Source organism: Petromyzon marinus, chromosome 59 (assembly GCF_048934315.1).
Source record: "Petromyzon marinus isolate PM22_M1 ecotype Great Lakes invasive population chromosome 59, UKy_Petmar_22M1.pri1.0, whole genome shotgun sequence".
Lineage (NCBI taxonomy): Eukaryota > Metazoa > Chordata > Hyperoartia > Petromyzontiformes > Petromyzontidae > Petromyzon > Petromyzon marinus.
The window spans coordinates 18,241,078-18,263,459 of record NC_133725.1 but is presented as its reverse complement, the minus strand read 5'-3'; the positions used below and the strand labels follow the sequence as shown (position 1 = coordinate 18,263,459).

At 50.5% G+C, this 22,382-nt stretch overlaps 2 protein-coding genes across 2 annotated transcripts in view; both read right to left on the bottom strand.

Annotated features, from left to right (window-relative positions):
• LOC142905815 (dual specificity tyrosine-phosphorylation-regulated kinase 4-like) overlaps nucleotides 1–10,007 on the bottom strand; it is a 94,045-nt gene extending 84,038 nt beyond the window's left edge. Inside the window, exons 1-2 of the mRNA XM_076052954.1 lie at nucleotides 9,798–10,007; nucleotides 9,185–9,323 (exon numbers count right to left, since the gene is read on the bottom strand). Coding sequence (XP_075909069.1) covers nucleotides 9,185–9,323; nucleotides 9,798–9,940 — 282 coding nt within the window. The 5' untranslated portion in view covers nucleotides 9,941–10,007. The remainder of the gene's footprint in view (nucleotides 1–9,184; nucleotides 9,324–9,797) is intronic.
• A 4,249-nt stretch (nucleotides 10,008–14,256) lies between these two features.
• On the bottom strand, nucleotides 14,257–20,926 carry LOC142905814 (dual specificity tyrosine-phosphorylation-regulated kinase 2-like). The gene is made up of 5 exons (XM_076052953.1): nucleotides 20,605–20,926; nucleotides 19,785–19,824; nucleotides 16,713–16,812; nucleotides 15,259–15,419; nucleotides 14,257–14,397 (listed from the first exon to the last, which is right to left on the bottom strand). The coding sequence occupies exons 2-5, from the start codon at nucleotides 19,788–19,790 to the stop codon at nucleotides 14,257–14,259; spliced, it is 408 nt and encodes a 135-aa protein (XP_075909068.1). The 5' UTR covers nucleotides 19,791–19,824; nucleotides 20,605–20,926.
• Nucleotides 20,927–22,382: the final 1,456 nt, after the last annotated feature.

Here is a 22,382-nt window from a genome sequence, read left to right as displayed (position 1 = left end):
GTGGCATCTACATCTGTAGAACGTGAAGAACCAGTGGCATCTACATCTACAGAACGTGAAGAACCAGTGACATCTACATCTAAAGAACGTGAAGAACCAGTGGCATCTACGTCTACAGAATGTGAAGGACCAGTGGCATCTACTTCTACAGAACGCGAAAAACCAGTGACATCTATATCTCCAGAACGTGAAGAACCAGTGGCATCAACATCTGTAGAACTTGACGAACCAGTGACATCTACATCTACAGAACGTGAAGAACCAGTGGCATATTCGTCTACAGAATGTGAAGGATCAGTGGGATCTACAGCTACAGAACGTGAAGAACCAGTGGCATCTACATCTACAGAAAGTGAAGAACCAGTGGCATCTACATCTGCAGAACGTGAAGAACCAATGGCATATTCGTCTACAGAATGTGGAGGACCAGTGGCATCTACATCTACAGAACGTGAAGAACCAGTGGCATCTACATCTACAGAAAGTGATGAACCAGTGGCATCTACATCTAAAGAAAGTGAAGAACCAGTGGCATCTATGTCTACAGAACGTGAAGGACCAGTGGCATCTGCGTCTACAGAATGTGAAGAAGCAGTGGCATCTTTATCTACAGAAAGTGAAGAACCAGTGGCATCTACATCTGTAGAACGTGATGAACCAGTGGCATCTACATCTACAGAACGTGAAGAACCAGTGGCATCTTCATCTACATAACGCGAAGAACCAGTGGCATATACATCTGCAGAACGTGAAGACCCAGTGGCATTTACATCTACAGAACATGAAGAACCAGTGGCATCTTCGTCTACAGAACGTGAAGGAACAGTGGCATCTACATCTGCAGAACGTGAAGAACCAGTGGCATCTACATCTACAGAACGTGAAGAACCAGTGGCATCTACATCTGCAGAACGTGAAGAATCAATGGCATATTCGTCTACAGAATGTGAAGGACCAGTGGCATCTACATCTACAGAACGTGAAGAACCAGTGGCATCTACATCTACAGAAAGTGAAGAACCAGTGGCATCTACGTCTACAGAACGTGAATGACCAGTGGCATCTGCGTCTACAGAATGTGAAGGACCAGTGGCATCTACATCTACAGAACGTGAAGAACCAGTGGCATCTACATCTACAGAAAGTGAAGAACCAGTGGCATCTACATCTAAAGAAAGTGAAGAACCAGTGGCATCTACGTCTACAGAACGTGAATGACCAGTGGCATCTGTGTCTACAGAATGTGAAGAACCAGTGGCATCTGCGTCTACAGAATGTAACGAACCAGTGGCTTATACATCTACAGAATGTGAAGAACCAGTGGCGTCTACATCTACAGAACGTGAAGAACCAGTGACATCTACATCTGCAGACCGTGAAGAACCAGTGGCATCTACATCTGTAGAACGTGAAGAACCAGTGGCATCTAAATCTACAGAACGTGAAGAACCAGTGGCATCTACGTCTACAGAATGTGAAGAATCAGTGGCATCTACATCTGCAGACCGTGAAGAACCAGTGGCATCTACATCTGTAGAACGTGAAGAACCAGTGGCACCTACATCTACAGAACGTGAAGAACCAGTGACATCTACATCTAAAGAACGTGAAGAACCAGTGGCATATTCGTCTACAGAATGTGAAGGATCAGTGGCATCTACAGCTACAGAACGTGAAGAACCAGTGGCATCTACATCTACAGAAAGTGAAGAACCAGTGGCATCTACATCTACAGAAAGTGAAGAACCAGTGGCATCTACATCTAAAGAAAGTGAAGAACCAGTGGCATCTACGTCTACAGAACGTGAATGACCAGTGGCATCTGCGTCTACAGAATGTGAAGAACCAGTGGCATCTGCGTCTACAGAATGTAACGAACCAGTGGCTTCTACATCTACAGAATGTGAAGAACCAGTGGCGTCTACATCTACAGAACGTGAAGAACCAGTGACATCTACATCTGCAGACCGTGAAGAACCAGTGGCATCTACATCTGTAGAACGTGAAGAACCAGTGGCATCTACATCTACAAAACGTGAAGAACCAGTGACATCTACATCTAAAGAACGTGAAGAACCAGTGGCATCTACGTCTACAGAATGTGAAGGACCAGTGGCATCTACTTCTACAGAACGCGAAAAACCAGTGACATCTATATCTCCAGAACGTGAAGAACCAGTGGCATCAACATCTGTAGAACTTGACGAACCAGTGACATCTACATCTACAGAACGTGAAGAACCAGTGGCATATTCGTCTACAGAATGTGAAGGATCAGTGGGATCTACAGCTACAGAACGTGAAGAACCAGTGGCATCTACATCTACAGAAAGTGAAGAACCAGTGGCATCTACATCTGCAGAACGTGAAGAACCAATGGCATATTCGTCTACAGAATGTGAAGGACCAGTGGCATCTACATCTACAGAACGTGAAGAACCAGTGGCATCTACATCTACAGAAAGTGAAGAACCAGTGGCATCTACATATAAAGAAAGTGAAGAACCAGTGGCATCTATGTCTACAGAACGTGAAGGACCAGTGGCATCTGCGTCTACAGAATGTGAAGAAGCAGTGGCATCTAAATCTACAGAAAGTGAAGAACCAGTGGCATCTACATCTGTAGAACGTGATGAACCAGTGGCATCTACATCTACAGAACGTGAAGAACCAGTGGCATCTTCATCTACATAACGTGAAGAACCAGTGGCATATACATCTGCAGAACGTGAAGACCCAGTGGCATTTACATCTACAGAACATGAACAACCAGTGGCATCTTCGTCTACAGAACGTGAAGGAACAGTGGCATCTACATCTGCAGAACGTGAAGAACCAGTGGCATCTACATCTACAGAACGTGAAGAACCAGTGGCATCTACATCTGCAGAACGTGAAGAATCAATGGCATATTTGTCTACAGAATGTGAAGGACCAGTGGCATCTACATCTACAGAACGTGAAGAACCAGTGGCATCTACATCTACAGAAAGTGAAGAACCAGTGGCATCTACATCTAAAGAAAGTGAAGAACCAGTGGCATCTACGTCTACAGAACGTGAATGACCAGTGGCATCTGCGTCTACAGAATGTGAAGGACCAGTGGCATCTACATCTACAGAACGTGAAGAACCAGTGGCATCTACATCTACAGAAAGTGAAGAACCAGTGGCATCTACATCTAAAGAAAGTTAAGAACCAGTGGCATCTACGTCTACAGAACGTGAATGACCAGTGGCATCTGCGTCTATAGAATGTGAAGAACCAGTGGCATCTGCGTCTACAGAATGTAACGAACCAGTGGCTTATACATCTACAGAATGTGAAGAACCAGTGGCGTCTACATCTACAGAACGTGAAGAACCAGTGACATCTACATCTGCAGACCGTGAAGAACCAGTGGCATCTACATCTGTAGAACGTGAAGAACCAGTGGCATCTACATCTACAGAACGTGAAGAACCAGTGGCATCTACGTCTACAGAATGTGAAGGACCAGTGGCATCTACTTCTACAGAACGCGAAAAACCAGTGACAACTATATCTCCAGAACGTGAAGAACCAGTGGCATCAACATCTGTAGAACTTGACGAACCAGTGACATCTACATCTAAAGAACGTGAAGAACCAGTGGCATCTACATCTACAGAATGTGAAGAACCAGTGGCATCTTCGTCTACAGAACGTGAAGGAACAGTGGCATCTACATCTGCAGAACATGAAGAACCAGTGGCATCTACATCTACAGAACGTGAAGAACCAGTGGCATCTACTTCTGCAGAACGTGAAGAACCAGTGACATCTACATCTACAGAACGTGAAAAACCAGTGGAATCTGCATCGACAGAACGTGAAGGACCAGTGGCATCTACATTTACAGAACGTGAAAAACCAATGGCGTCTACATCTGCAGAACATGAAGAACCAGTGGCATCTATATCTGTAGAACGTGAAGAACCAGTGGCATCTGTGTCTACAGAACGTGAAGGACCAGTGGCATCTACATCTGCAGAACGTGAAGAACCAGTGGGATCTGCATCTGTAGAACGTGACGAACCGTTGGCATCTACATCTGCAGGACGTGAAGAACCAGTGGCATCTACATCTACAGAACGTGGAGAACCAGTGGCATCTACATCTGCAGAACGTGAAGAACCAGTGGCATCTACATCTACGGAACGTGAGGGACCAGTGGCATCTACATCTACAGAACGTGAAGAACCAGTGGCGTCTACATCTACAGAACGTGAAGACCCAGTGACATCTACATCTAAAGAACGTGAAGAACCAGTGGCATCTACGTCTACAGAATGTGAAGGACCAGTGGCATCTACTTCTACAGAACGCGAAAAACCAGTGACATCTATATCTCCAGAACGTGAAGAACCAGTGGCATCTACATCTGTAGAACTTGACGAACCAGTGACATCTACATCTACAGAACGTGAAGAACCAGTGGCATATTCGTCTACAGAATGTGAAGGACCAGTGGCATCTACATCTACAGAACGTGAAGAACCAGTGACATCTACATCTACAGAAAGTGAATAACCAGTGGCATCTACGTCTACCGAACGTGAAGGACTAGTGGCATCTGCGTCTACAGAATGTGACGAACCAGTGGCTTCTACATCTACAGAATGTGAAGAAGCAGTGGCATTTAAATCTACAGAACGTGAAGAACCAGTGGCATCTACATCTGTAGAACGTGATGAACCAGTGGCATCTACATCTACAGAACGTGAAGAACCAGTGGCATCTTCATCTACATAACGTGAAGAACCAGTGGCATATACATCTGCAGAACGTGAAAAACCAGTGGCATCTACATCTACAGAACGTAAAGAACCAGTGGCATCTTCGTCTACAGAACGTGAATAACCAGTGGCATCTACATCTACAGAACGTGAAGAACCAGTGACATCTACATCTAAAGAACGTGAAGAACCAGTGGCATCTACATCTGTAAAACGTGACGAACCAGTGGCATCTACATCTGCAAAACGTGAAGAACCAGTGGCATCTACATCTACAGAACGTGAAGAACCAGTGGCATCTACATCTGGAGAACGTGAAGAACCAGTGGCATCTACATCTGTAGAACGTGACGAACCAGTGGCATCTACATCTACAGAACGTGAATAACCAGTGGCATCTACATCTACAGAACGTGAAGAACCAGTGGCATCTACATCTGCAGAACGTGAAGAACCAGTAGCATCTACATCTGTAAAACGTGACGAACCAGTGGCATCTACATCTGCAAAACGTGAAGAACCAGTGGTATCTACATCTCCAGAACGTGAAGGACCAGTGGAATCTACATCTACAGAACGTGAAGAACCAGTGGCATCTACATCTGCAGAACGTTAAGAACCAGTGGCATCTACTTCTGTAGAACGTGACGAACCGTTGGCATCTACATCTGCAGAACGTGAATAACCAGTGGCATCTACATCTACAGAACTTGGAGAACCAGTGGCATCCACATCTGAAGAACGTGAAGAACCAGTGGCATCTACATCTACGGAACGTGAGGGACCAGTGGCATCTACATCTACAGAACGTGAAGAACCAGTGGCGTCTACATCTACAGAACGTGAAGAACCAGTGACATCTACATCTAAAGAACGTGAAGAACCAGTGGCATCTACGTCTACAGAATGTGAAGGACCAGTGGCATCTACTTCTACAGAACACGAAAAACCAGTGACATCTATATCTCCAGAACGTGAAGAACCAGTGGCATCTACATCTGTAGAACTTGACGAACCAGTGACATCTACAGAACGTGAAGAACCAGTGGCATATTCGTCTACAGAATGTGAAGGACCAGTGGCATCTACAACTACAGAATGTGAAGGACCAGTGGCATCTACGTCTACAGAAAGTGAAGAACCAGTGGCATCTACGTCTACAGAACGTGAAGGACTAGTGGCATCTGCGTCTACAGAATGTGACGAACCAGTGGCTTCTACATCTACAGAATGTGAAGAAGCAGTGGCATTTAAATCTACAGAACGTGAATAACCAGTGGCATCTACATCTGTAAAACGTGATGAACCAGTGGCATTTACATCTACAGAACGTGAATAACCAGTGGCATCTTCATCTACATAACGTGAAGAACCAGTGGCATATACATCTGCAGAACGTGAAAAACCAGTGGCATCTACATCTACAGAACGTAAAGAACCAGTGGCATCTTCGTCTACAGAACGTGAATAACCAGTGGCATCTACATCTACAGAACTTGAAGAACCAGTGGCATCTACATCTGCAGAACGTGAAGAACCAGTGGCATCTACATCTGTAAAACGTGACGAACCAGTGGCATCTACATCTGCAAAACGTGAAGAACCAGTGACATCTACATCTACAGAACGTGAAGAACCAGTGGCATCTACATCTGCAGAACGTGAAGAACCAGTGGCATCTACATCTGTATAACGTGACGAACCAGTGGCATCTACATCTACAGAACGTGAATAACCAGTGGCATCTACATCTACAGAACGGGAAGAACCAGTGGCATCTACATCTGCATAACGTGAAGAACCAGTAGCATCTACATCTGTAAAACGTGACGAACCAGTGGCATCTACATCTGCAAAACGTGAAGAACCAGTGGTATCTACATCTCCAGAACGTGAAGAACCAGTGGCGTCTACATCTACAGAACGTGAAGAACCAGTGACATCTACATTTAAAGAACGTGAAGAACCAGTGGCATCGACGTCTACAGAATGTGAAGGACCAGTGGCATCTACATCTACAGAACGCGAAAAACCAGTGACATCTATATCTCCAGAACGTGAAGAACCAGTGGCATCTACATCTGTAGAACTTGATGAACCTGTGACATCTACATCTGCAGAACGTGAAGAATCAATGGCATATTCGTCTACAGAATGTGAAGGACCAGTGGCATCTACATCTAAAGAACGTGAAGAACCAGTGGCATCTACATCTACAGAAAGTGAAGAACCAGTGGCATCTACATCTACAGAAAGTGAAGAACCAGTGGCATCTACGTCTACAGAACGTGAAGGACCAGTGGCATCTGCATCTACAGAATGTGAAGAACCAGTGGCATCTGCGTCTACAGAAAGTGACGAACCAGTGGCTTCTACATCTACAGAATGTGAAGAAGCAGTGGCATCTAAATCTACAGAACATGAAGAACCAGTGGCATCTACATCTGTAGAACGTGATGAACCAGTGGCGTCTACATCTACAGAACGTGAAGAACCAGTGGCATCTTCATCTACATAACGTGAAGAACCAGTGGCATATACATCTGCAGAACGTGAAAAACCAGTGGCATCTAAATCTACAGAACGTGAAGAACCAGTGGCATCTTCGTCTACAGAACGTGAAGGACCAGTGGCATCTACATCTGCAGAATGTGAAGAACCAGTGGCATCTACATCTTTCGAACGTGACGAACCAGTGGCATCTACATCTACAGAATGTGAAGGACCAGTGGCATCTACATCTACAGAACGCGAAAAACCAGTGACATCTATATCTCCAGAACGTGAAGAACCAGTGGCATCTACATCTGTAACCAGTGACATCTACATCTGCAGAACGTGAAGAAGCAATGGCATATTCGTCTCCAGAATGTGAAGGACCAGTGGCATCTACATCTACAGAACGTGAAGAACCAGTGGCATCTACATCTACAGAAAGTGAAGAACCAGTGGCATCTACATCAACAGAAAGTGAAGAACCAGTGGCATCTACATCTACAGAACGTGAAGAACCAGTGACATCTACAACTACAGAATGTGAAGAACCAGTGACATCTACATTTAAAGAACGTGAAGAACCAGTGGCATCGACGTCTACAGAATGTGAAGGACCAGTGGCATCTACATCTACAGAACGCGAACAACCAGTGACATCTATATCTCCAGAACGTGAAGAACCAGTGGCATCTACATCTGTAGAACTTGATGAACCTGTGACATCTACATCTGCAGAACGTGAAGAATCAATGGCATATTCGTCTACAGAATGTGAAGGACCAGTGGCATCTACATCTAAAGAACGTGAAGAACCAGTGGCATCTACATCTACAGAAAGTGAAGAACCAGTGGCATCTACATCTACAGAAAGTGAAGAACCAGTGGCATCTACATCTACAGAACGTGAAGGACCAGTGGCATCTGCGTCTACAGAATGTGAAGAACCAGTGGCATCTGCGTCTACAGAAAGTGACGAACCAGTGGCTTCTACATCTACAGAATGTGAAGAAGCAGTGGCATCTAAATCTACAGAACATGAAGAACCAGTGGCATCTACATCTGTAGAACGTGATGAACCAGTGGCGTCTACATCTACAGAACGTGAAGAACCAGTGGCATCTTCATCTACATAACGTGAAGAACTAGTGGCATATACATCTGCAGAACGTGAAAAACCAGTGGCATCTAAATCTACAGAACGTGAAGAACCAGTGGCATCTTTGTCTACAGAACGTGAAGGACCAGTGGCATCTACATCTGCAGAATGTGAAGAACCAGTGGCATCTACATCTACAGAACGCGAAAAACCAGTGACATCTATATCTCCAGAACGTGAAGAACCAGTGGCATCTACATCTGTAACCAGTGACATCTACATCTGCAGAACGTGAAGAAGCAATGGCATATTCGTCTCCAGAATGTGAAGGACCAGTGGCATCTACATCTACAGAACGTGAAGAACCAGTGGCATCTACATCTACAGAAAGTGAAGAACCAGTGGCATCTACATCAACAGAAAGTGAAGAACCAGTGGCATCTACATCTACAGAACGTGAAGAACCAGTGACATCTACAACTACAGAATGTGAAGAACAGTGGCATCTGCGTCTACAGAACGTGAAGAACCAGTGGCATCTACATCTACAGAACGTGAAGGACCAGTGGCATCTACATCTACAGAACGTGAAGGACCAGTGGCATCTACATCTACAGAACGTGAAGGACCAGTGGCATCTACATCTACAGAGCGTGAAGAACCAGTGGCATCTACATCTGGAGAACGTGAAGGACCAGTGGCATCTACATCTACAGAACGTGAAGGACCAGTGGCATCTACATCTACAGAACGTGGAGGACCAGTTTCATCTACATCTGTCAGAGTGCCGAGCGTCGAAGCGAGCGTCCGCGCCCCCAGCCTGCCCTCCGCTCACCAGCTTTATGTCCCCGTGGACGATGCCCCGGGACTTGGCGTAGGCGAGGAAGCGGAGGATGCCCCTGGTGTAGGCCCTCGCGATGTCCTCGTCGATGTGCCCCTGCCCCATGTCTCTGAGCAGCCAATGGAGGTTCGTGCTGTGACGGGGAGACAGAGGCGTCAGCGATGCCCCTCTCTGTGGGTCTCTGTGGGTGGTGGTGTGGTGGTGGTGAGTGGGTGGTGATGGTGGTAGTGGTGATGGTGAGTGGTGGTGATGGTGGGTGAGTGAGTGGTGGTGGTAGTGGTGAGTGAGTGAGTGAGTGGTGGTGAGTGAGTAGGTGGTGGTGGTGGTGGTGGTGATGGTGGTGATGGTGGTAGTAGTGATGGTGAGTGAGTGGTGGTGCTGGTGGTAGTGGTGATGGTGAATGAGTGAGTGAGTGGTGGTGGTGTTGGTGGTAGTGGTGATGGTGAGTGAGTGAGTGGTGGTGCTGGTGGTAGTGGTGATGGTGAGTGAGTGAGTCGTGGTGGTAGCGGTGATGATGGTGGTAGTCGTGATGGTAAGTGAGTGGTGGTGATGGCGGTAGTGGTGATGGTGAGTGAGTGAGTGGTGCTGGTGCTGGTGCTGTTCGTACCTCAACAGCTCCATGACAAGGCATTTATGTCCTCGGAAGGAGAAAGTCTCCAGGACTCTGGCAACGTTGAAGTCCACGTCGCTACGGTGGCTCTGCAGCTCCATGGACATCTGCATCTCCCTCAGCTGGTTCTCCTCTTGCATGGAGCTGCGCGCGAGTGAGCGAGTGCACAGAGAGAGACACAGAGACAGAGAGACAGAGAGTTTAGACATAACGTAGAGGAGGGATGGTGGTGATGGTGGGGAAGGGTGGTGGTGGTGTGGGGGTGGTGGTGGTAGTAGTCGTGATGGTGGTGGTAGTGTGGGGGTGGTGGTGGTGGTAGTGTGATGGTGATGGTGGTGGTAGTGTGATGGTGATGATGGTGGTGGTGGTGGTAGTGTGATGGTGGTCCGGCAAAACAACCCCCTACCTCCGTGCGGTGCCGGACGGGCAACTCTGTCGTGGAGAGTGCTGTGGGGAGAGGTCCAATTTTGATTGGCTCCTCCCCTCATGGCATATGTGTCCACCACAGGGGCTAAACGGGGGCTCTGGACGGGTGCGAGGGGCTGGTAACCCCTCCACCTTCAATTAATTACCACTAAACCACGAGTTAAACTGAAATATGTAACTAATAAGCTTGTGCCGGAGGCCCCGGGGGGCCAGGCATCTATGACGTCTCCTGGCCAAACCCCAATTGGCGGAGCCAGGAGATTGAATATCTACCCTCGGGGCTCCTCCAGAAACAACGAAAAGTCACTACGGGTGGCCACGTGGAATGTTCGAACGCTCACTGCGGAGGAGAGGCTGCCACTCCTCTGTCGGGAGCTGGACCGGTACCGCCTGGATCTCTGTGGCATTCAGGAGGTCCGGTGGACCGGCTCTGGCTCCTGCCACCATGAGGGGTGGACAGTCCTCTACTCGGGGCAGCAGACTGCCAAACAACAGGGTGTGGCTCTTCTTTTGAACAAAAAAATGAAGGGGGCGTGGGAGCGTGGCGGTGAGGTGTGGGAAGCTGTAAGTCCCAGGCTACTTTGGGCTCGCCTTCCCATCAACCGGAGGCGAGGAATGGTGGTCGTCGTTACTTATGCCCCCATTGAAGATGAACATCCGTGGAGGGATGCAGGCAAAGCAGATGAGTCAGATGCCTTCTATGACCTCCTGTCGCAGGTGCTGGCTAAAGTGGCCCCTCGGGATAGAGTCATCATGCTGGGTGAATTCAATGCCCGAGTTGGTCATGATACTGGCACCTGGTCTGGAGTGATTGGAGGGCAGGGGCCAGATCAGCTCAATAACAACGGTAGGAGGCTGCTAGATTGTTGTGCAGCCCATGGGCTTGTAATTACCAACACGCTGTTCCGGCATCGGCGCATCCACACAACATCATGGATGCATGCCGGGTCCAAGCAAGAACATCTGCTGGACTACATAGTGACGGACAAGCGGATGCGAGCCCATGTCCTTGACACCAGGACCTACCGTGGAGCTGATCTGCCCCCTGACCATCGACTAGTCATCTGTAAGATGCGCCTGCCATTCTTCCACTCCGATGGTGGGTATTCACCCAGGACCCCATTCCAAGCTAAAGTGGCCTGGTCTCAGTTATCTGATGAAAGTTGCAAGCGAGAATTTCATCATCGCTTGCGGCTGGGATTGGCATCGTCCCTGACTCCTCCTGATGTCGAGGATAAATGGGCGAGGTTTAGGACTGTGACTCATGCAGCTGCAATGGCTGCTTTGGGTACGCGGTCCAGACCTCCCCAGAGACCCTGGCTGACAGAGGAGGTGTTCAGGATGGTTGAGAAAAAGCGACAGGCCCACTGTCATCGGCTACAGAATCCCACGTCAGAGAATGAGGAGGCTTACCGCAGCCTTCACTCGGAGGTTCGGAGAGCCGTGAGGCGCTGCAAGGATGGGTGGTGGTCGCGGGTTGCTGAGGAGATGGAGTCTGCCTCAGTGGCCCGTGATCACAAATCTCTATTTAACTCCATCAAAAAAGTAATCTGCAGCGCCACACCTATTACCATCATTAGGGGAAAAAACGGTGACCCAATCTCCAACCCCCAGGAACAGGTTTGCAGATTTGCTGAGCATTTCTGTGAGGTCCTGGGGGAGGGAAAATCCCTCAGCCAGGAAAACATTGTGGCACAAAGTGAGGATGACCCTGCTGAGACTGCGGTGCCTCAAATATTGGAAGAAGTCACCCCCTGTGAGTGGCTGGCTGAGGTGCCATCTGTTGAGGAAGTACTGAAGGCAATCCGAAGTCTGAGACGAGGAAAGGCAGCGGGCAGAGATGATCTCCCAAGCGAAATGCTGAGGGAGGGCGGCGTTTGTGCACAGACTGCCCTATATGACATCATAACAACAGTCTGGACCACTGGACGGGTTCCGCAGGATTGGAAGGATGCCCTGGTGGTCCCCCTTTTTAAGAAGGGGGACCGCACAGACTGTAACAACTACAGGGGCATCTCACTCCTCAGTGTGCCGGGAAAGGTCCTGGCAAGGATTATTCAACATCGCCTTGCCAGGCACGCTGAGGAGAGGCTTGCGGAGTCCCAATGTGGTTTCAGGAAAGGGCGGTCCTGCACAGATGCCATATTTTCTGTCCGTCTGCTACAGCAGAGGTGTAGGGAATTCCAACAAGACCTACATCTCTGCTTTATTGACCTGGTCAAGGCCTATGATACCATCAGTAGGCCTGGGCTCTGGGTTGTTCTTCGTGCTTTTGGAGTACCTGACGCTCTGCTCACGATCATTAAGGACCTTCATGATGGTGAGCGGGCCCGGGTAAAACTACGTGGCCGGGAGTCAGAGCCATTCCCTGTTAACCTTGGGGTGCGACAGGGATGTCCTCTGGCTCCCCCATTATTTAACATCTATTTTGACCACGTAGTTCGTGAAGCCTGCAATAGCTGTACCGGGGGAATCTCCATATAGTACAGATATAATGGGAGGCTGATCGACGCCCGGGTGCGGTCAAGGGATGGCTCCCTATAGCTCAACCACGTTATGTATGCTGATGATTTGGTAATAGCTGCTCATTCAGAGGAGGAGTTGGAGACGCTGCTGCTGAGACAGGAGCGTGCCACTAAGAGGTGGGGCCTTACCATCAGCCCCACCAAAACTAGCACCTGCCTGGGTATTTTGTGCCATCGGACACTCCACCCCCACAACTCTCAATCGGTGATGGGGCAGTTGTGGAGAGAGTGGAGAGTTTCCCATACCTGGGCAGTGTGCTTATGACTGGCTCCAGTTTAACAGCAGAGGTCTCTCTCCGAATCAGTCGAGCGGCAATATATTTTCATCGGTTGCGTAACGCTGTGAGGAAGCTACCTGGTCTGTCGCTCCGCACTAAGCTTCAGGTCTTCTCAGCCACGGTCATTCCCTCCCTTCTCTATGCTTGCGAAACGTGGAACCCCTAATGGAACATCTTCGCCGGTTAGAAACATTTAGGCTGACCTGCCTACGATCCATCCTGGGTTTAACCAGACTGGATTGTGTGAGGAGCTCACAAATCCTTGAAAGATCTGGGCAAGGTCCCATCGGTGAGCTCCTCCGGCGGGGAAGGCTGCGATGGCTGGGTCATGCCGAAACAGCTTTTGTTCGGCCGGATTGAGGGGGCTAGGCGGGCGCGGCACGGGCTAGAGAAGAGATGGAGTGATGTGGTACAGGAGGACGTGGAGCTGAGTGGACTTGCCAATGACTGGTACCAGCGGTGTCAAGATCGGCCTCTGTGGAGGAGGCTCGTGAAGGACGCTACTGGGCAGTTGGAGGTAGTCGCCCTCCAACAACAACGGAGGGCGGAGGAGCGACACTCAGAATAACGAGCGGAGTGCCGGGTGGCTAAAGCACAGCAGGTTGGCACAGTAGGGGGCAAAGGTGGTGCATCAGCCAGTCATCTCAGTCAGTCCACCCGTGGCACCTGGGTCTGCCCCGTGACCTCCTGCCAGCGGGCGTTCGACACTTCACGTGGCCTCAGGGTGCACATAGCCTGGCACAAGCGTCGTGGTGACGTCACCGCCACTTAGTGGCGAATGGCGGTTGTTGTTGTTGTGATGGTGGTGGTGGTAGTGTGATGGTGGTAGTGTGGTGGTGGTAGTGAGAGAGGGGTGGTGGCAGTGGTCGTGATGGTGGTGGTAGTGTGATGGTGGTGGTGGTAGTGTGATGGTGGTGGTGATGGTGGTGGCAGTGGTCGTGATGGTGGTGGTAGCGAGAGAGGGGTGGTGGTAGTGTGATGGTGGTGATGGTGGTGGCAGTGGTGGTGGTGATGGGGGTGGCAGTGGTCGTGATGGTGGTGGGTGCTCGAGCGAGTCAAGTAAAGGATGTTTCAGCCATAGTTTGTTATTGTTGTCACTGTGAGTGTTAGCTCACAGTGACAACAGCAGTCCCATAGTTGGCCCATTGTTGTTGTTGACATCGTTGTTGTTGTTGTTGTTGGTGCTGCTGCTGCTGCTGTTGACTGCACCGCTGCACCAGGGCCCACTCACTTGGAGGGCGAGGCGAGGATCTTGAGTGCCACCATTGTCCGAGTCTTGTGGTCCAGACACTGCACCACCACGCCCTGTCCGCCATGCCCAATCGTCTCGTTCAGCTCGAAGCGGTAGTAGAAGTGCTCGTTCTGGACCTTGCAGGGGTCACGAGGGAGGTCACGCGGAGTGGTCAGGGTGAAGGTCAAAGTGGGGTCACGGGGAGGTCACGGAAAGCATCAGGGTGAAGGTCAAATTGGGGGTCTGTGTGTGTCTGTGTGTGTGGGGAGTGGTGGTGCAGCGGTTAGCGTTACGCTGCGTTATCAACCTGGCGACCCGGGGTTCGATTCCCACTCACGGCCAACACCAACAGTGACGATTATCTGAACCGGTCCCGGGCCTCCCCTAGGTCGACTCAGCCTCAAATGAGTAGCTGGTGCGGTGTGTAAACATCGCCACTGGGGAGACAAAGGCGGTCGGGCGTGGTGCTGGCCACCCACCCCCTCGTGTAACGTTCTGGCCTTCATAGGTGCTCGCTAACAGCACTTGCCCCTACAGTCTGTGAAGGCTATATAGGGGATCTTTGTCTTTGTCTTGTGTGTGAGTCTCACAGGGATGTAGTTGTGTGTGTGTCTGTGTGTGTCGGTGTGTGTCTGTGTCTGTGTGTGTCTGTGTGTGTGTCTGTGTGTGTGTCTGTGTGTGTGTGTCTGTGTGTGTGTGTCTGTGTCTGTGTGTGTCTGTGTGTGTCTGTGTCTGTGTGTATGTGTCTGTGTGTGTCTGTGTGTGTCTGTGTTTGTGTGTGTGGCTGTGTGAGTGTCTGTATGTGTCTGTGTGTGTCTGTGTGTATGTGTGTGTCTGTGTGTGTCTGTGTGTGTGTGTCTGTGTGTGTCTGTGTGTGCGTGTGTGTCTGTGTGTCTGTGTGTGTGAGTCTCACAAGGATGTAGTTGTGTGTGTCTGTGTGTGTGTGTCTGTGTATGTGTGTGTCTGTGTGTGTGTGTGACTGTGTGTGTGAGTCTCACAAGGATGTAGTTGTTATCGTCGTCGTCATATCCTCCATTGGCCACGCCCCCTCGGCTTTCCTCCTCCCCCTCGTCCAAAGTAAAAAACCAAACCGCGTCCATGGCGGCGAGCTCCAGCTTCTGGCGCTTCGTCAGGGAAGTCTTGAAGATACGCTGGATCGCTGCACACGTGACAACAACAACAACATCAGCCACAACAACTGAAGCTATCAACTTGTTTTGTATACACAAACCGCGCTATGCCCCCCCCCCCCCCAAAGTGGCTGGTGTCATCATCATCGTCGTCATCATCACCGTCGTCATCATCGTCATCATCATCATCGTTATCATCACGTGGCAGACAAATGCTCTAAACGCATTTTTCTACAGACTCAAAGAGACCCACAGAGACTCATTGAGACCCACAGAGACCCACAGAGACTCATAGAGACCCACAGAGAGCCACAGAGACCCACTGACACCCACAGAGACTCACAGAGACTCACCAGAGACCTTTACTAATGCAGAGGAGTCAAATGGAAACGTGTCGTCAGGTGTGCCGTCCGGCGCGATGGCGTCACGAAACGTGACGTCATGCGCGCCGGGCGGCTCCATGACGTCACGTCTCCCCTTGGTATAAAAAGGGGAACCCCGTGACGTAGGCGGGGTCGTTGCTGGAGCCAGGGCTCGGAGTAGGGTGGAACGGGGGGAGCCAGGGGCAAGAGGGTAGGAGTAGGGGATAGCACAGCGTACAGGGCTGGAGGTGACCGCGCTCCTCGGTCGGCCGGGTTGGCTGAACCCACGGTCGGACGCAGAGGAGGCAGCACGGGGCAGCCGGCTGTGACGGGGGGGCTAGTGGGACGTAGCCCGGGACCCCTGGGGAAGTTGTTACACCCTCGTGTACTGTAATAAGCTTCGAGTAAACTTACGGCGAAAGCCCCTAAACCTCCGAGTCGTCGGGAACCCTTCAACGCTAATGTAGACCCACGTGGCGGTACAGGTTGCATCTACGAAAGTTAAACTTCTTTTTGGGTCTGGGTGTCTCTGTGGGTCTCTGTGTGTCTACGGGTGTATCTGTGTGTCTCTGTGTGTCTATGAGTGTCTATGGGTGTATGTGGGTGTCTATGAGTGTCTCTGTGTGTCTATGGGTGTCTCTGTCTATGGTTGTCAGTGTATGTCTATGGGTGTCTCTGTGTATCTATGGGTGTCTCTGTGAGTATCTCCCCGCTCAACATTTAGAGGAATCAACATCACCACGCTTGTATCCAAGTGTTATTTGGCTGCTGCTATGCATTTCCACGCGACAGCGACAATGATGATGACGACGATGATGATGATGACGACGATGATGACGGCGATGATGATGACGACGATGATGATGACGATGATATCAGCCCACTTGGTTGAGCTGCTTTGATCTGAGCTGCCATCATTCTTAGACTTTGATGATTCTCCTGCTCCTCTCTCGTTCTTACCTTTGGGTGATTTGGGGCGGATTAACGTGGAGCTGGCGGTCAGCGCACTCCACCTGGTGATAGGCGGAGGCTGCCTCCCGCTCGGTCCAGCTTGCCTCGTCTACACGCACACAAATTCATACATACATACACAACAACAACCGCCATTCGCCACTAAGTGGCGGTGACGTCACCACGACGCTTGTGCCAGGCTATGTGCACCGTGAGGCCACGTGAAGTGTCGAACGCCCGCTGGCAGGAGGTCACGGGGCAGACCCAGGTGCCACGGGTCGACTGACTGAGATGACTGGCTGATGCACCACCTGTGCCCCCTACTGTGTTAACCTGCTGTGCTTTAGCCACCCGGCGCTCCGCTCGTTGGTCTGAGCGTCGCTCCTCCGTCCTCCGTTGTTGTTGGAGGGCGACTGCCTCCAACTGCCCAGTAGCATCCTTCACGAGCCTCCTCCACAGAGGCCGATCTTGACACCGCTGGTACCAGTCATCGGCAAGTCCACTCAGCTCCACGTCCTCCTGTACCACATCACTCCATCTCTTCTCTAGCCCGTGCCGCGCCCGCTTAGCCCCCTCAATCCGGCCAAACAAAGGCTGTTTCGGCATGCGGTGGCTGGGCATGCGGGCTACATGACCCAGCCATCGCAGCCTTGCCTGCCGAAGGAGCTCACTGATGGGACCCTGCCCAGATCTTTCAAGGATTTGTGAGCTCCTCCCACAATCCAGTCTGGTTAAACCCAGGATGGATCGTAGGCAGGCCAGTCTAAATGTTTCTAACCAGCGAAGATGTTCCATTAGGGGGGTCCACGTTTCGCAAGCGTAGAGAAGGGAGAGAATGACCGTGGCCGAGAAGACCTGAAGCTTAGTGCGGAGCGACAGACCAGGTAGCTTCCACACAGCGTTACGCAACCGATGAAAAGATATTGCCGCTCGACTGATTCGGAGTGAGACCTCTGCTGTTAAACTGGAGCCAGTCATAAGCACACTGCCCAGGTATGCGAAACTCTCCACTTTCTCCACAACTGCCCCATCACCGATTGGGAGTTGTGGGGGTGGAGTGTCCGATAGTACAAAATACCCAGGCAGGTGCTTAGTTTTGGTGGGGCTGATGGTAAGGCCCCACCTCTTAGTGGCACGCTCCAGTCTCAGCAGCAGCGTCTCCAACTCCTCCTCTGACTGAGCAGCTATTACCAAATCATCAGCATACATAACGTGGTTGAGTAATAGGGAGCCATCCCTTGACCGCACCCGGGCATCGATTAGCCTCCCATTATATCTGTACCATATGGAGATTCCCCCGGTACAGCTATTGAAGGCTTCACGAACTACGTGGTCAAAATAGATGTTAAATAATGTGGGAGCCAGAGGACATTCCTGTCGCACCCCAAGGTGTACAGGGAATGGCTCTGACTCCCGGCCACGTAGTTTTACCCGGGCCCGCTCACCATCATGAAGGTCCTTAATGATCGTGAGCAGATGGTCAGGTACTCCAAAAGCACGAAGAACAACCCAGAGCCCAGGCCTACTGATGGTATCATAGGCCTTGACCAGGTCAATAAAGCAGAGATGTAGGTCTTGTTGGAATTCCCTACACCTCTGCTGTAGCAGACGGACAGAAAATATGGCATCTGTGCAGGACCGCCCTTTCCTGAAACCGCATTGGGGCTCCGCAAGCCTCTCCTCAGCGTGCCTGGCAAGGCGATGTTGAATAATCCTTGCCAGGACCTTTCCCGGCACACTGAGGAGTGAGATGCCCCTGTAGTTGTTACAGTCTGTGCGGTCCCCCTTCTTGAAAAGGGGGACCACCAGGGCATACACACACACATACACACACAGATACACATATACACACATATATACACATACACGCATACACACACATTCATACATACTTACACACACATACACACATACACATTCATACACACACACACATATACATAGACATACACACATACATACACACATACATACACATTCCTACACACATACACATTCATAGATACATATATACACACACATACACACATACACACACATACATACACATTCATACACACACACACATACACATTCATACATACATATATACACACACATACATATATATGTATATATGTATACATATATGGGTGGTGTTTGTAAGTGTGAGTGGTGTTCACAGGTGTGGGTGGTGTTTGTAAGTGTGGGTGGTGTTTGTAAGTGTGGGTGGTGTTTGTAAGTGAGGGTGGTGTTTGTAATAGTGGATGGTGTTTGTAAGTGTGAGTGGTGTTTGTAAGTGAGGGTGGTGTTCGTAAGTGAGGGTGGTGTTTGTAAGTGAGGGTGGTGTTCGTAAGTGAGGGTGGTGTTTGTAAGTGAGGGTGGTGTTTGTAATAGTGGATGGTGTTTGTAAGTGAGGGTGGTGTTCGTAAGTGAGGGTGGTGTTCGTAAGTGAGGGTGGTGTTTGTAAGTGAGGGTGGTGTTCGTAAGTGAGGGTGGTGTTCGTAAGTGAGGGTGGTGTTTGTAAGTGTGGATGGTGTTTGTAAGTGAGGGTGGTGTTTGTAAGTGAGGGTGGTGTTCGTAAGTGAGGGTGGTGTTTGTAAGTGAGGGTGGTGTTTGTAAGTGAGGGTGGTGTTGTAAGTGTGGGTGGTGTTCGTAAGTGTGGGTGGTGTTTGTAAGTGAGGGTGGTGTTTGTAAGTGTGGGTGGTGTTTGTAAATGTGGGTGGTGTTTGTAAGTGTGGGTGGTGTTTGTAAGTGAGGGTGGTGTTTGTAAGTGAGGGTGGTATTTGTAAGTGTGGGTGGTGTTTGTAAGTGAGGGTGGTCTATGTAAGTGAGGGTGGTGTTTGTAAGTGTGGGTGGTGTTTGTAAGTCTGAGTGGTGTTTGTAAGTGTGGGTGGTGTTTGTAAGTGAGGGTGGTGTTTGTAAGTGTGAGTGGTGTTTGTAAGTGTGGATGGTGTTTGTAAGTGTGGGTGGTGTTTGTAAGTGAGGGTGGTGTTCGTAAGTGAGGGTGGTGTTTGTAAGTGAGGGTGGTGTTTGTAAGTGTAGGTGGTGTTTGTAAGTTAGGGTGGTGTTCATATGTTGAGTGGAGGGGGCCACGCCTACCTGCATGGCGTTGCTGTGCTCCGTAAATCTCTCGGCGTCTCTGCGTGGAGAGTGGAGAGTGGGGAGAGTCAGGCAGAGTTCAGTAGAGGGCGATTGCACCGCTACCACGTGGACTCACATTGTTAGCACGGACTCACGCACCACAAACCCACATCCTCACCACGAACCCACCAACCCTCACCAAGAACCCACATCCTCACCACGAACCCTCACAACTCACCACAAACCCACATCTACACCACGAACCCTCACAACTCACCACAAACCCACATCCTCACCACGAACCCTCACAACTCACCACAAACCCACACCTACACCACGAACCCTCACAACTCGCCACAAACCCACATCCTCACCACGAACCCACACAACTCACCACAAACCCACATCCTCACCACGAACCCACACAACTCACCACAAACCCACATCCTCACCACTAACCCACACATCAAACCAAGAACCCACATCCTCACCACGAACCCACACAACTCACCACGAACCCACATCCTCACCACGAACCCACACAACTCACCACGAACCCACACAACTCACCACAAACCCACATCATCACCACGAATCCACACAACTCACCACGAACCCACATCCTCACCACGGACTCTCACAACTCACCATGAATCCTCACCACGGACACCCACACTCACCAATAAGCCACAATAAGGACCCACACAACTCACCACGAACCAACACTCTCACCAAGAACCCACACAACTCACCACGGATCCACAACACGGACCCACACAACTCACCACAGACCCAGACAACTCACCACAGACCCACAACACTGATCCACACAACTCACCACGTCAATGGCTTCAGCAGAAGGTGCTCAGCGATTAGGATGATGAAGAATCTGAAGATGTCGACGCTAAAGACGAAAAAGCAGCCGCCTCCTTCACGTCCGTCTCGAACTGTGACGAGCCACGTGGCCGCGTGACGTCACCGATGACGTTCAGTGCGAGGGAAGTGACCACGCCCACGCCAAGCCACGCCCACGCGGAGCCACGCCCCTGCCGAATGACGTGGATAACGCGGCCACGCCCCCGGCAGCCGGGCGCCCCCAAATCTACAGCTTCTACTTCCGCTTCCGGGTCGGGACGAGTGGAGGAGGTGGCGGGAAAATCTGAACCCTGTCTGGGCCTCCTCAAGGTCGACTCAGCCTGAAGGTGCCCACACGGGGCTCTGTGTGGTGAGTCTGTGGGTCTCTGTGTGGTGAGTCTGTGAGTCTCTGTGTGGTGAGTCTGTGGGTCTCTGTGTGGTGAGTCTGTGGGTCTCTGTGTGGTGAGTCTGTGGGTCTCTGTGTGGTGAGTCTGTGGGTCTCTGTGTGATGAGTCTGTGGGTCTCTGTGTGGTGAGTCTGTGGGTCTCTGTGTGGTGAGTCTGTGGGTCTCTGTGTGGTGAGTCTGTGGGTCTCTGTGTGGTGAGTCTGTGGGTCTCTGTGGTGAGTCTGTGGGTCTCTGTGTGGTGAGTCTGTGGGTGTCTGTGTGGTGAGTCTTTGGGTCTCTGTGTGGTGAGTCTGTGGGTCTCTGTGTGGTGAGTCTGTGGGTCTCTGTGTGGTGAGTCTGTGGGTCTCTGTGTGGTGAGTCTGTGGGTCTCTGTGTGGTGAGTCTGTGGGTCTCTGTGTGGTGAATCTGTGGGTCTCTGTGTGGTGAGTCTGTGGGTCTCTGTGTGGTGAGTCTATGGGTCTCTGCGTGGTGAGTCTGTGGGTCTCTGCGTGGTGAGTCTGTGTATCACTGTGTGATGAGTCTGTGGGTATCTGTGTGGTGAGTCTGTGGGTCTCTGTGTGGTGAGTCTATGGGTCTTTGTGTGATGAGTCTGTGGGTCTCTATGCGGTGAGTCTGTGGGTGTCTGTGTGGTGAGTCTGTGGGTCTCTGTGCGGTGAGTCTGTGGGTCTCTGTGTGGTGAGTCTGTGGGTCTCTGTGTGGTGAGTCTATGTGTCTCTGTGTGATGAGTCTGTGGGTCTCTGTGTGGTGAGTCTATGGGTCTCTTTGTGATGAGTCTATGTGTCTCTGTGTGATGAGTCTGTGGGTCTCTGTGTGGTGAGACTGTGGGTCTCTGTGTGGTGAGTCTGTGGGTCTCTGTGTGGTGAGTCTGTGTGTCTCTGTGTGATGAGTCTGTGGGTCTCTGTGTGATGAGTCTGTGGGTCTCTGTGTGGTGAGACAGTGGGTCTCCGTGTGGTAAGTCTGTGGGTCTCTGTGTGGTGAGTCTATGGGTCTCTTTGTAATGAGTCTATGTGTTTCTGTGTGATGAGTCTGTGGGTCTCTGTGTGGTGAGTCTATGGGTCTCTGTGTGATGAGTCTGTGTCTCTGTGTGATGAGTCTGTGGGTCTCTGTGTGGTAAGTCTGTGGGTCTCTGTGTGGTGAGTCTGTGGGTTTCTGTGGTGAGTCAGTGGGTCTCCGTGTGGTGAGTCTGTGGGTCTCTGTGTGGTGATTCTATGGATCTCTGTGTGGTGAGTCTGTGGGTGTCTGTGTGGTGAGTCTGTCGGTCTCTGTGTGGTGAGTCTGTTGGTGTCTGTGTGTGGTGAGTCTGTGGGTCTCTGTGCGGTGAGTCTCTGGGTGTTTGTGGTGAGTCTATGGGTCTC